The sequence below is a fragment of the Ranitomeya imitator genome, chromosome 9 (assembly GCF_032444005.1).
Source record: "Ranitomeya imitator isolate aRanImi1 chromosome 9, aRanImi1.pri, whole genome shotgun sequence".
Taxonomy (NCBI): domain Eukaryota; kingdom Metazoa; phylum Chordata; class Amphibia; order Anura; family Dendrobatidae; genus Ranitomeya; species Ranitomeya imitator.
The window spans coordinates 131,816,810-131,831,717 of NC_091290.1; the positions used below are offsets into that span (position 1 = coordinate 131,816,810).

A 14,908-nucleotide genomic window follows, 5' to 3' on the forward strand; every position below is an offset into this window, starting at 1 on the left:
GCAGCGTGTGCACATAGCCTTATGGCGGTACCCGTATCTCTTAGTTTGATTAGTCGGCCTGGCGCAATGTCATTGTTGCAATGTAATGCATCTGATGTCAAGCCAGGCCGGCTAAACAAAATAAGAGCCGCGGATGCAATCAGGTAAGAGACAATTCTCAGGTCTCACGTCCAGCGATCACAGATCCTACGGATCGATTCGCACCACCAGTGATGGAAACTATTAACCACAAACCGCAAGCTTCTGTGAGGTGTCCGACGGTGAGGACAATGCTGAACTTGTCTTCTGCTTCCAGATTTCCACAGGATAAAAGGTTCATCAGACTTGATATTATATTGTGCTTTTCCAGGCGGCAGACAGATTTAGCTGGAAAAAAAGTAAATGATAGTACCAATGTTACTATACTAGTAATTGTTGGTCCCAATGCAAAATTTCCATCTATTGCCATGTTAGGTCTTGTTCACACCTGCATCCTTTCCGGAATAACCCATTATAAATCACTGAGTTCCATTGCGCGCCAATGGTATTAGACATGATATGAAATTTTTTTTTGTTTAATGACGTAGCAGAAAATCTGAATTGAGAATGCAGATGTAAACTCAGACGTATGCTGGTTTCACACATCCAGGTAGCACGGCCTGAGTAAAGTGTGGCTGCAGGACTCCTGACCAGAAATAGACAGCCTCATACAGGTCCTTCTCAAAAAATTAGCATATAGTGTTAAATTTCATTATTTACCATAATGTAATGATTACAATTAAACTTTCATATATTATAGATTCATTATCCACCAACTGAAATTTGTCAGGTCTTTTATTGTTTTAATACTGATGATTTTGGCATACAACTCCTGATAACCCAAAAAACCTGTCTCAATAAATTAGCATATGAAGAAAAGGTTCTCTAAACGACTTATTACCCTAATCTTCTGAATCAACTAATTAACTCTAAACACATGCAAAAGATACCTGAGGCTTTTATAAACTCCCTGCCTGGTTCATTACTCAAAACCCCCATCATGGGTAAGACTAGCGACCTGACAGATGTCAAGAAGGCCATCATTGACACCCTCAAGCAAGAGGGTAAGACCCAGAAAGAAATTTCTCAACAAATAGGCTGTTCCCAGAGTGCTGTATCAAGGCACCTCAATGGTAAGTCTGTTGGAAGGAAACAATGTGGCAGAAAACGCTGTACAACGAGAAGAGGAGACCGGACCCTGAGGAAGATTGTGGAGAAGGACCGATTCCAGACCTTGGGGAACCTGAGGAAGCAGTGGACTGAGTCTGGTGTGGAAACATCCAGAGCCACCGTGCACAGGCGTGTGCAGGAAATGGGCTACAGGTGCCGCATTCCCCAGGTAAAGCCACTTTTGAACCATAAACAGCGGCAGAGGCGCCTGACCTGGGCTACAGAGAAGCAGCACTGGACTGTTGCTAAGTGGTCCCAAGCACTTTTTTCTGATGAAAGCAAATTTTGCATGTCATTCGGAAATCAAGGTGCCAGAGTCTGGAGGAAGACTGGGGAGAAGGAAATGCCAAAATGCCTGAAGTCCAGTGTCAAGTACCCACAGTCAGTGATGGTGTGGGGTGCCATGTCAGCTGCTGGTGTTGGTCCACTGTGTTTCATCAAGGGCAGGGTCAATGTAGCTAGCTATCAGGAGATTTTGGAGCACTTCATGCATCCATCGGCTGAAATGCTTTATGGAGATGAAGATTTCATTTTTCAGCACGACCTGGCACCTGCTCACAGTGCCAAAACCACTGGTAAATGGTTTACTGACCATGGTATTACTGTGCTCAATTGGCCTGCCAACTCTCCTGACCTGAACCCCATAGAGAATCTGTGGGATATTGTGAAGAGAAAGTTGAGAGACGCAAGACCCAACACTCTGGATGAGCTTAAGGCCGCTATTGAAGCATCCTGGGCCTCCATAACATCTCAGCAGTGTCACAGGCTGATTGCCTCCATGCCACGCCGCATTGAAGCAGTCATTTCTGCCAAAGGATTCCCGACCAAGTATTGAGTGCATAACTGAACATTATTATTTGATGTTTTTTTTTGTTTGTTATTAAAAAACACTTTTATTTGATTGGATGGGTGAAATATGCTAATTTATTGAGACAGGTTTTTGGGTTATCAGGAGTTGTATGCCAAAATCATCAGTATTAAAACAATAAAAGACCTGACAAATTTCAGTTGGTGGATAATGAATCTATAATATATGAAAGTTTAATTGTAATCATTACATTATGGTAAATAATGAAATTTAACACTATATGCTAATTTTTTGAGAAGGACCTGTATATACCTATGGGGAGGCTGAGTTGGGGTCAGGAGACCTGCGGCCGGTTCAGACATCATACTGGGTGATGAATGATGTATGTGACCTGGCAAATGACCAACCAAGGGAATGGTAGACAGAATACCGTACACATGGTGCTAGGACACGTCCACGCTGGGGGATTATGTGGCTTGGTGGCACAAATGCGGTTCTCAAATGTGCAGCTTTTTTCCACTTACAGTTTTCTGTGATGCATGCATCCAAAGTCTTCGTGACCACTATAGCAAGCCTGAAATCCAAACTTCTTTCTTGCAAACCATTCACTAGGTGGGAGAGAACATCGGCCAATATATCCAGCCCTCCAATAGAAGCAAAATAATCCTGGGCAAATCCTAAAAAAAACAATGATTTTGGATATAAAATGCAACCTTATTGTCACTTCTACATCTTGTAGTTATACTGATATTATATATAAAGTCTATTTGGGCTTAGTTCATTCACCAATCTCCCCCAACCATGTACAGTATGTATGGACTTTGTGCACTGGGAACAGTCATGGGGGACAGAAAACGGCCTTCCCCAAACTGTTTCAACAAAGCTGGAAGCTACAATTGTCCACAATGTCTTCTGCTGAAACTAAGGGCCCAATGCCGACCCCTGATAACAATCCCATAGCATTATGCTCCTCGAGTAGACACAATGCGGTCAGGCGGGTAACATGTCAAGTCGCCATGAACTTACTACTATTGGCGACGGTGAGTCCAATCATGGAACAGATAGGACGCACCGTCTCCTGTTGGAGAGACCCCTGAAGCCGTTCGATCGCCTGTGGAAATGCTGAACTGCCAAGTTTCTGGTTCTCTTCTGAAAGAGAAACACAAAACATATATGTCATAGATTGAGATGCAAAACATGGCAGCATTCGCCCTTCACGGCTGAATAAACCTTATTCACTCACCTGTCAGGAATTGAATATAAACATCTTACCATTCTGTGGGTTATTAACGCAGACGCACAGTGCGCTGCAGACAGATGACCACAGCTGATATTGGGGATCTGTGTTTCCACTGGCCTGGACCGCATTACATCTCAATATTTTGCTGCAAAATATTGGAGAAAAAATTACATATGAAAAGATTTCTCTGTGCGGATTTCATCAGATGTAATAAAAATCATTTATGTATTTTACCTAAATAATATTAGAAGTGTTTCCATACATCCAGATTCTCTAGCAAGACTCTGTCCAGTCTCTATAAAAAAGAGTAAATTGATAAAACACAATAAATAATATTAGAAGTGTTTCCATACATCCAGATTTTCTAGCAAGACTCTGTCCAGTCTCTTTAAAAAAAAGAGTAAATAGATAAAACACAATAAATAATATTTAAAGTGTTTCCATACATCCAGATTCTCTACGCAAGTGTTCACGGACAGCGGAAGTGAGGACTTACTGTTATTCGAAACCAAGACAAGGAACAAGAACACACTCATCCGTTTTAGGTTTACGGAAGACGCTTCATCCGATAAGATCGTGTGCACGTCTTCAAAGATTGCGGCGGTGCACAAGGTTTGCTGACAATACACTGGAATAGAAAACAGGAAGATGTAAGAAGAAATATATGGCAATATTTTACTAGAAATTGACATATTTACCGTTACTTTCTGCCAAAATTGCTAGTGTATATAAGGAGGCTTCTTTTAATAGGGAGTGAGCGCTGGATTTGGCTAAATTATTGAGGAAAATTAAGCCCCCGATATCTCTGAAGTAGTGGCAAGCGTCACCTGTAGAAAAAGAAAACCCAACATTTAGGCTGGTGCTATACACATAAGATAAGGATTGCGCTAAGACTTGTCGCAGAATATGGCTAGCGGATGGGGACACTTTGCAAGTCACAAAAAGTCCGAATTTATTTTTGATATTTTGCAACTTGCTTGTCGCAAGACTAACCCACTAACGTTTTGGAATCATATGCAAAAACACATTACAGAGGAATCCTTTTAGGCACAGCCTGTGATAAACCCTGGTCTTCCTATCTGCGAATTAATGTATGTAATTCTTATTAATATGTATGTCGTAGAGAAAAATTAGAATCCATGCAGACATCTCCAGGGAGGGGATATGTCCCCCTCACATTGACTATATGGGGAAGAGAGAAAACTAATTATAATACGGAGACAGATCTAACACCTCCATCTCCATTGAAGTAGCGCCCACCTGCAGTGGCCAGGTAATCATAAAAGGAGTTTTTCTCTGGGAAAATACATGGAGGCTAAGATTCATTTACACATGGGCACAAACTTCCTCTGATCAAAGTGACCAGGTAATTAAAACAGTAAGATCTGCTCTGGGAGCCAGATATCAAAATGGAGATTTGTTTACACAGAGACATAAGCTTCTTCTCTTCAAAGAATCTTCTCAGACTTTTCGTCTCCAGTGTCCAGATATGAATATTGGGGTTTAAATTGATCCAGTATTTTTGGGAGATAGATTTTTGGTGTTGTAGCGAAGGAACAAACAGACTGCATTCACTCACATCACTCTAAGGCCAGCTGAACTCCTCCAACTTACGAACGGTCTAATGGATGATGCTATACATGACGTTTGATCTCTATATAAATGTAAAATCACAATAAGACATGTGACGTCAATATCTACCGCCTGGGACCTCCAGAGGCGAAGATATCCTGTAAGTTGGGGATCTCATAAAATTCTGAAGGGCCAGGCACATCCCATAAACAGCCCCTACATGACTTATCAAGGGGAGGTATGTGGGCGTAACTTTTATCTAATAAAGTGCAGAAGTTGGTCTTGGTCCTTTGTCAGTCTTTGGAGGGTACAACTTGCTGTGGGGTCTGTAGAGTTTCCTAATGAGCACCTCCCTCCACTAAACTGTGAGCCATTTCGGTGACACAGGTTTCGTACTCTTTCTTCGTTATTGCTTTTTATTTTATGTAATTGTATATACCGTATTATTTTGCTCCCATTTTGTATATTTTTTATAAACACTGCCTATCATTCTGGATTAAATACATAATTTAATAGCTCTGTTCCTCTTGTTCTGTAAACTGCACGCCTGAAGCCATACGCTACCTATAATGGGTGTCCAATCAGCCCATAGAAACAATTGGTAGTGGCAACTAGCAGGGTGCCTTTTTTTGTTATTGTGGAGCTGGAGAAACTGTACCAGGTATATATATGACTTGGAATTGGAGGTGTATTTACCATATGCTCACTGAGTTTCCCAATAACTGGTTTAGTAGGGTAAGTAGCCATGATCTCGTCCATCATTCCCTTGACAACTGGTGGCAGCGGTGGGATCTGTGTGATCCCTCCGGTGTCATCTGTGACAAAGTGGTAACAGTGGTGGGATCTGTGTGACCCCCCCAGCTGTTATCCTTGACAGTGTATATATATGTATATATGCCGTATATATGCTACTTACTGTTGTCCTGGCAAATAGATCGCACAGCCGCCAAAGTCTCCTTTTGAGAGTCAGGATTGTCCATTTGAAACTTCAGACATTCTAGTAAGAGGTTGAGATCAGTCTTCATTTCTGCTAAAAATGGAAATAATGGTAGTAATTTATCAATATGACAGGAAAAAAAGAGGCGATACTTACCAATATGTGGTTATATCATCAATGTGCTGCAGGATGCAGACAAGCCACAGCTGTATATAGCGGAGGTAGCACAGGTGTAAAATACCGATGAACGAGCACTCACACATCTATCCTCCGTGAGCCGACATGGTGCACTACATGCAACGATGCAGTCAGTCGGACGTATAACACGGACGACGATCGCATCGCAATGCACGGACTGGCTGGCAGCTCTTGTGACTCGAGCCTGACAGCTGCATAGAAAAACATGCTATCACGGTGGGGTCAGGAGAGCCAGTCCGGCCAGTTCTAGCACTGCGATGCGATGGTCCTGCATATTATACAGTCATCTGACTCTGCCCTAACTGTGTGACTGCTGCCTTATCTCTGTGCACTTATAATACTAAATAATCACCCCCTCCATCATGGATGATAGGTGTGAAAAAAAGATAAAAGGAAAACATATAGAAAGGCTGAGAATGTTCCTGGAGATACAGCAGGAAGCAGAGTTCACAACAAGCACAAAAGCGGTGGTTGAACTAACTGGACGTGACAGAAATTGGAAGCTGTCACTGGCTCTATGATGTCTACAGTGATTCATGGCGGTGGCTTGGTAATGACTATTGTGAAGAATGGCGGTTGCTAACTGATCTGTACAGTGAAGAATGGCGATTGCTTGGTTATCTGTACAGTGAAGCATGGCGGTGACTAACTTATCCGTACAGTGTATCATGGCGGTGGTTTGGTGATCCATACATTGAAGCGTGGCGGTGGCTTGGAGATCTATACAGTGAGGCATAGTGGTGGCTTTGTAATTTGTACAGTAAAGCATGGTGGTGGCTAACTTATCCGTACAGTGAAACATGGCGGTGACTAACTTATCCGTACAGTGTATAATGGCAGTGGTTTGGTGATCCGTACAGTGACGCATGGTGGTGGCTAACTTATCCGTACAGTGAAGCATGGCGGATGCTCGGCGATCTGTACAGTGAAGCACGATGGTGGCTTGATTTGTACAGTGTAGCATGGTGATGGCTCGGTGATGTGTACAATGAAGTATGGCGGCTTGGTGATCTGTACAGTCAAGCATGGTGGTGGATAACTGATCCGTACAGTAAAGCATGGCGGAAGTTCGGTGATCTGTACAGTGAAGCACAGCGGAGGCTTGGTGATCCATACAGTGAAACACAGTAGCAGCTTGATGATCTTTACAGGGAAGCAAGGTGGTGGCTCAGAGATCTGTACAGTGAAGTATGGCAGTGGTTATCTGATCTGTACAGTGAATTATGGTGGTGGTTTGGTGATTTGTACAGTGAAGTATTTCGATGGCTCGGTTATCTGTATAGTGAAGCATGGCAGTGGCTAACTGATACATAGAGTGAGGCATGGGGGTGGCTCGGTGATCTGTTCAGTGAAGAATGCTGGTGGCTGTGATCTGTACAGTGAAGTATGGTGGTGGCTTGGTGATACTTACTGTGAAGCATAGCAATAGCTCAATGATCCCTACAGTGAAGCACGTTGATGGCTCAGTGATCTGTTCAGTGAAGCATGGCAGTGGCTAACTAATCAGTACAGTGAAGCATGGCTGTGGCCAGGTGATCAGTTCAGTGAAGCATGGTGGCGGCAGCCTTTTTCCTCAAGTGGCTTCACTGGAGGTTTTGCAGTGGTTTTTGCAACAATGTCCTTTTTATTTATTTTAAGCTTTGAGTAGCGAGTGACTTCCTGGCAAAAAAAGGACAACACCGTCAAGTCAATACCGCGACAAAGTGGGGCCAGACGACACCGGTGTCAGGTTTCATGGACTCCTACACCGGTTAGAAGCACTTCACCATCTTATTCAACAGTGCAGGGTTTTTCCTTGCTGGCAGTGAAAGGGTAATCTGTTCAGTTGAAGCTTTCCTACATGGATTGTCTCAGCTGTTCAGTGTTGACCACTCCCCTCTGCAATATATACTCACCTCTGGCACTTAGGTATTGCCAGTTAGTTCCCACTGCCTGGTTCTGGAGTTGTAGTTCGTGGTTGGAGTTTTGTCTGTCTGCACATCCTCTCCGGTTTGGTTTCTCCTTCCTTTAACTCCCCTGTGTCCCACTCTGTTTGGTGAGTGTATTTTTGTATGATTGTTATTTTCATTTATCCCTGTCCATCTTCCCTTGTTTGTCTGGTTAGTGTTATCCTATACACTTCTGCTTCCCACCTCCCTGGGTGGGAGAGGGGACAGATAAGGGTTGATATAGGAGCATAGGAAAGGACAGGGACAGACTAGTAAGACCCTAGCTCTAAGGAGCTGGTTAGCGCCCACAATTCCAAGGCACAAATGACAAAGCATATGAACAGCAATATCCGTTTTACATTGCTGTACATTATGTTAATTTTTGCAGCGGATCTGCGGCATATTTTCAGGCAGATTCCCTTCGGAATCCACCTGAAAAAGACGCGGTATGCACATATTCTTAGATGGATTTAATCTAGTATCAGGAATTTCTAGATAACTGCATGTCTTCTATGTGGAGCTGTTGCTTGAGCATGCCTCACGGTCCAGCAAGGCTAGATTACAGAAGAAGCACTGGAAGATTCTTGAGAGGTCATCATAGCTGCCTGACTTGAACCCCGTAGGATGAATTTGAAGGAGGAGGTTGCAGAACACAAACCTAACAATATTACAGACATGGATGACTGGGCTGAAATTCTTCATGAAAAACTATCAGAAGCTGCTATCTTGCTATGTATCCCATTTACAGCAGGTCATAACAGCCAGAGGGGTTGGACATGAAGGCGTGAATAGTTCTGACTGTGATAATCATTAAAAGTGAAATTTTGTGCTGAATTTGGAGAAACCTCTTGTTATATTAGTAGTGTTCAGATATATTGGTATATTGCAAACAGCAGAAAGGTTGCAACTTTTACTAATAAATTGAATGTGAACTACAACGTGCATAAAACATGCAGTGTGAACAGAGGCAACCATCTTACCAAAGGACGTCGCTTTCCTTCCCTGCAAGATTTCCGTAGCCTCCATGTCCTACAGTAATAAGGAGACAGCATTATATAGCACACAGCTTACTAATGGAAACCGATGGGGAATGGCTGCAGTAACTTGGTGAGCATGGTATATGAGGGAGAGTACGGTATATAGGAGGGTAAGGACAGTATCTAGGGGGTGAGGATGGTACATAGAGTAAAGCTGGTATATAGGAGGGTAAGGACAGTATATAGGGGCGAGGATGGTATATACTGCAGGAGGGTGTGGATGGTATATTGGAGGATGAGGACTAATTATATTTAAATACACATATATACACACATGATGATGATATATATATATATATATATATATATATACACACACATACATACACACACAGGAAAGTAAGACTCATATTTAGGCTGGGATATATGTATGAGAGGGTGAACCCGATATATGGGAAGGTGAGGATGGTATATATGTTTATAAGAGGGGGAGGCCGGGATACACGTATACAGAAGGGGGAGGCCTGGATACAAGTATACAGGAGGGGGAGGCCGGGATACACGTATACAGGAGGGGGAGGCCGGATACAAGTATACAGGAGGGGGAGGCCGGGATACACGTATACAAGAGGGGGAGGCCCGGATACAAGTATACAGGAGGGGGAGGCCGGGATACACGTATACAGGAGGGGGAGGCCGGGATACACGCATACAGGAGAGGGAGGCCGATATATGGGAAGGTGATTATGGTATATATGTTTATAAGAGGGTGAGGCCGATATAAACATATATACCATCCTCACCTTCCCATATATCGGCCTCACCCTCTTATAAACATATATACCATAATCACCTTCCCATATATCGGCCTCCCTCTCCTGTATGCGTGTATCCCGGCCTCCCTCTCCTGTATGCGTGTATCCCGGCCTTCACCTCCTGTATACGTGTATCCCGGCCTCCCCCTCTTATAAACATATATACCATCCCATATATCGGCCTTCCACTCCTGTATACGTGTATCCGGGCCTCCCCCTCTTGTATACGTGTATCCCGGCCTCCCCCTCCTGTATACTTGTATCCGGCCTCCCCCTCCTGTATACGTGTATCCCGGCCTCCCCCTCCTGTATACTTGTATCCAGGCCTCCCCCTTCTGTATACGTGTATCCCGGCCTCCCCCTCTTATAAACATATATACCATCCTCACCTTCCCATATAAGAGGGGGAGGCCGGGATACGCGTATACAGGAGGGGGAGGCCGAGATACGCGTATACAGTAGAGGCCGAGATACACGCATACAGGAGGGGGAGGCCGATATATGGGAAGGTGATTATGGTATATATGTTTATAAGAGGGTGAGGCCGGATACACGTATACAGGAGGGGGAGGCCGATATATGGGAAGGTGAGGATGGTATATATGTTTATAAGAGTGGGAGGCCGGGATACGCGTATACAGGAGGGGGAGGCCGAGATACGCATATACAGTAGAGGCCGAGATACACGCATACAGGAGGGGGAGGTCGATATATGGGAAGGTGAGGATGGTATGTTTATAAGAGGGGGAGGCCGGGATACACGAATACAGGAGGGGGAGGCCGGATACAAGTATACAGGAGGGTGAGGCCGGGATACACGAATACAGGAGGGGGAGGCCGGAATACACGAATACAGGAGGGGGAGGCCGGGATACACGAATACAGGAGGGGGAGGCCGGGATACACGAATACAGGAGGGGGAGGCCGGATACAAGTATACAGGAGGGTGAGGCCGGGATACACGAATACAGGAGGGGGAGGCCGGATACAAGTATACAGGAGGGGGAGGCCGGGATACACGTATACAGGAGGGGGAGGCCGGATACAAGTATACAGGAGGGGGAGGCCGGGATACACGAATACAGGAGGGGGAGGCCGGGATACACGAATACAGGAGGGGGAGGCCGGATACACGAATACAGGAGGGGGAGGCCGGGATACACGTATACAGGAGGGGGAGGCCGGGATACACGTATACAGGAGGGTGAGGCCGGATACACGTATACAGGAGGGGGAGGCCGGATACACGAATACAGGAGGGGGAGGCCGGGATACACGTATACAGGAGGGGGAGGCCGGGATACACGTATACAGGAGGGGGAGGCCGGGATACACGTATACAGGAGGGGGAGGCCGGGATACACGTATACAAGAGGGGGAGGCCGGGATACACGTATACAGGAGGGGGAGGCCGGGATACACGTATACAGGAGGGGGAGGCCGGGATACACGTATACAGGAGGGTGAGGCTGGATACACGTATACAGGAGGGGGAGGCCGGGATACACGTATACAGGAGGGGGAGGCCAGATACACGTATACAGGAGGGTGAGGCCGGATACACGTATACAGGAGGGGGAGGCCGGGATACACGTATACAGGAGGGTGAGGCCGGATACACGTATACAGGAGGGTGAGGCCGGATACACGTATACAGGAGGGGGAGGCCAGATACACGTATACAGGAGGGGGAGGCCGGGATACACGTATACAAGAGGGGGAGGCCGGGATACACGTATACAGGAGGGGGAGGCCGGATACACGTATACAGGAGGGAGAGGCCGGATACACGTATACAGGAGGGGGAGGCCGGATACACGTATACAGGAGAGTGAGGCCGGGATACACGTATACAGGAGGGGGAGGCCGGGATACACGTATACAGGAGGGAGAGGCTGGATAAACGTATACAGGAGGGGGAGGCCGGATACACGTATACAGGAGGGTGAGGCCGGGATACACGTATACAGGAGGGTGAGGCCGGATACACGTATACAGGAGGGAGAGGCCGGATACACGTATACAGGAGGGAGAGGCCGGATACACGTATACAGGAGGGGGAGGCCGGATACACGTATACAGGAGAGTGAGGCCAGGATACACGTATACAGGAGGGGGAGGCCGGGATACACGTATACAGGAGGGGGAGGCCGGATACACGTATACAGGAGGGTGAGGCCGGGATACACGTATACAGGAGGGAGAGGCCGGATACACGTATACAGGAGGGAGAGGCCGGATACACGTATACAGGAGGGGGAGGCCGGATACACGTATACAGGAGAGTGAGGCCGGGATACACGTATACAGGAGGGGGAGGCCGGGATACACGTATACAGGAGGGAGAGGCCGGATAAACGTATACAGGAGGGGGAGGCCGGATACACGTATACAGGAGGGAGAGGCCGGATACACGTATACAGGAGGGAGAGGCCGGATACACGTATACAGGAGGGGGAGGCCGGATACACGTATACAGGAGAGTGAGGCCGGGATACACGTATACAGGAGGGGGAGGCCGGGATACACGTATACAGGAGGGAGAGGCCGGATAAACGTATACAGGAGGGGGAGGCCGGATACACGTATACAGGAGGGGGAGGCCGGATACACGTATACAGGAGGGTGAGGCCGGGATACACGTATACAGGAGGGTGAGGCCGGATACACGTATACAGGAGGGTGAGGCCGGATACACGTATACAGGAGGGGGAGGCCGGATACACGTATACAGGAGGGGGAGGCCGGATACAAGTATACAGGAGGGTGAGGCCGGGATACACGTATACAGGAGGGTGAGGCCGGATACACGTATACAGGAGGGTGAGGCCGGATACACGTATACAGGAGGGTGAGGCCGGATACACGTATACAGGAGGGGGAGGCCGGATACACGTATACAGGAGGGGGAGGCCGGATACACGTATACAGGAGGGGGAGGCCGGATACACGTATACAGGAGGGGGAGGCCGGATACACGTATACAGGAGGGGGAGGCCGGATACACGTATACAGGAGGGGGAGGCCGGATACACGTATACAGGAGGGGGAGGCCGGATACACGTATACAGGAGGGTGAGGCCGGATACACGTATACAGGAGGGGGAGGCTGGATACAAGTATACAGGAGGGGGAGGCCGGATACACGTATACAGGAGGGTGAGGCCGGATACACGTATACAGGAGGGTGAGGCCGGATACACGTATACAGGAGGGTGAGGCCGGATACACGTATACAGGAGGGGGAGGCCGGATACACGTATACAGGAGGGGGAGGCCGGATACAAGTATACAGGAGGGGGAGGCCGGATACACGTATACAGGAGGGTGAGGCCGGATACACGTATACAGGAGGGTGAGGCCGGATACACGTATACAGGAGGGGGAGGCCGGATACACGTATACAGGAGGGTGAGGCCGGATACACGTATACAGGAGGGTGAGGCCGGATACACGTATACAGGAGGGCGAGGCCGGATACACGTATACAGGAGGGCGAGGCCAGACACTTGTATACACAGACTCTTACAGCTCAGCCTCCGCTCTGCAGGGACACCAGCACTGTACACAGCTGTGTGTGAGGCGGGATTACGGCTGTAACTGGTTTCCCGGCAACTATCAGTGAGCTCCTCAGTCAGGAGATGGAGCACCCCAACTACAGACTCTAGGATTGGCTGAAAGCAAGTGGTGCTGCCTAAGCAACCAATCAGCATCCAGCTCTCATCTCCTACTGTAGGGATAGAAAGCGGCAATCCGATTGGCTACTTAGCTTTTGTTTCCTCCTCAGTCTTCCACATCTCTGCTTGCTGCCATTTCCTTCCCCTAAGATGTCCGCCCAGCTCCACACTGCTGTCTGTCAGCCCCTACACAGGGAATGGACACCTGCTGTGTGACTGTCGCTCCACTCACAGCTCAGGACACGGCGGACCACCTCCCCCCAAATCCTACATCTTTGCCGTGTGAATAATGGATCCATCATATAATAGACACTGAAGACCCCAATGACTCAACACGGGGTCCACCAAGATGTCCGCCTCCTTCCTGATGACATCCGGGCGCCCCCACGACGCCCAGGTGAGCAGCCCCCCATCACCTCTCCGGGGGGCACTTCTGCTGAGCCCCCACAGTGCCATAGTAATGAGTCACACTGGTTTATGTGGAGGTTTTATTGTCCCTTCATTATGACAAACTAAGAACAAAAAAAAATATATATATTACACTGCAAATGTACAGACATGAGCGGACGCAACAGTAACGGATCTACAGCTGGAAGGTGGCCGACGTCTGTAACATGGCGTTGTATAGAAACGTGTTATTAAATATCACAAACTGCTTCGTTATGATTTTGATGGCTTCCTGAGCGGCTGCGCCTGAAATAAAAAGCAGCAAAAAAAATAATTAAAAAAAAAAAAAAGTATATAAATATAAAAGATACTTCGCACATTACAAAAGTAAAAATAATATTTTAATAGGATTCTCCTATTCGGAGGCTGGAATAGTAGGTGCAGTGATTTAAAAAGGGGGTAATCCCATTGATGTGCCTTGCTCATCCTCCCCAGGTCTAGTGCTTAGTCCATTTCCAACATCATATCATTGTCGAGGTGATGTTGGCGTTGTAGATAATAACAGACACTGGCGGCAGCAGTGAAGACTCAATGCTGGACCTGGGGACGGTGTGTGAGGAACATTTTTTTTTTCTCTTTTAAAGCAAACAGCACCAGTGAGAGAAGGGTTTAAACCCCGTTAATTCTTGGCTTTATTTAGAAATATCTGTATAGGCCCGAACAACCCTATGTACAAATGTTGCATTACCGCCCAAGAAGGAAGCGATGGTGTGCGGCTCAGCGGCTCCGTACCGACAGCTGGAAAAGACAGAAAATGGAGACGGTTAATACTGTGCTACCGTCAGTCATCGCCTCCTGACCTACTTCTTGCAGGACACTTGTCTAGACCAATCTCATCACCCTCCGAGCACAAAAGGACCCTTGTGTCTGTCTGACCAGAGGGACCGGATCTTTAGCTAAATTTATCCCGCTCGCTCATGTAGTCCGCTTTCCAGTCACTCTTAAAGAGAAAGCACAATAGTAAAACAAAAAACAAAAAAAAAAACCACAAACACCAGACACGGTCAAAAGGGTCAAACATCTGAAGGGCGTGCCCACATCACACACGCCATGACTTTCCAGGCACATCCCCGAACCCAACAATTAGGAAAAGTGTGAACAGGAGAGGGAGGGGTGGGGAA

The 14,908-nt window shown here is 47.0% G+C and overlaps 2 protein-coding genes across 3 annotated transcripts in view; both read right to left on the reverse strand.

Annotated features, from left to right (window-relative positions):
- TERB1 (telomere repeat binding bouquet formation protein 1) overlaps positions 1-13,242 on the reverse strand; it is a 37,589-nt gene extending 24,347 nt beyond the window's left edge. Inside the window, exons 1-10 of one of the 2 annotated variants that reach the window (XM_069740230.1) lie at positions 13,193-13,242; positions 8,852-8,900; positions 5,725-5,838; positions 3,935-4,063; positions 3,733-3,864; positions 3,471-3,531; positions 3,269-3,381; positions 3,023-3,145; positions 2,521-2,673; positions 235-366 (exon numbers count right to left, since the gene is read on the reverse strand). In XM_069740230.1, coding sequence (XP_069596331.1) covers positions 235-366; positions 2,521-2,673; positions 3,023-3,145; positions 3,269-3,381; positions 3,471-3,531; positions 3,733-3,864; positions 3,935-4,063; positions 5,725-5,838; positions 8,852-8,897 — 1,003 coding nt within the window. In that variant the 5' untranslated portion in view covers positions 8,898-8,900; positions 13,193-13,242. Of the gene's footprint in view, positions 1-234; positions 367-2,520; positions 2,674-3,022; positions 3,146-3,268; positions 3,382-3,470; positions 3,532-3,732; positions 3,865-3,934; positions 4,064-5,724; positions 5,839-8,851; positions 8,901-13,192 lie in introns of those variants that run through there. The other variant, XM_069740229.1, reaches the window with a different exon arrangement.
- A 572-nt stretch (positions 13,243-13,814) lies between these two features.
- NAE1 (NEDD8 activating enzyme E1 subunit 1) overlaps positions 13,815-14,908 on the reverse strand; it is a 41,897-nt gene continuing 40,803 nt past the window's right edge. The window contains exons 19-20 of the mRNA XM_069738917.1: positions 14,476-14,525; positions 13,815-14,033 (exon numbers count right to left, since the gene is read on the reverse strand). Of these exons, the coding sequence (XP_069595018.1) occupies positions 13,924-14,033; positions 14,476-14,525 (160 nt within the window). The 3' untranslated portion in view covers positions 13,815-13,923. The remainder of the gene's footprint in view (positions 14,034-14,475; positions 14,526-14,908) is intronic.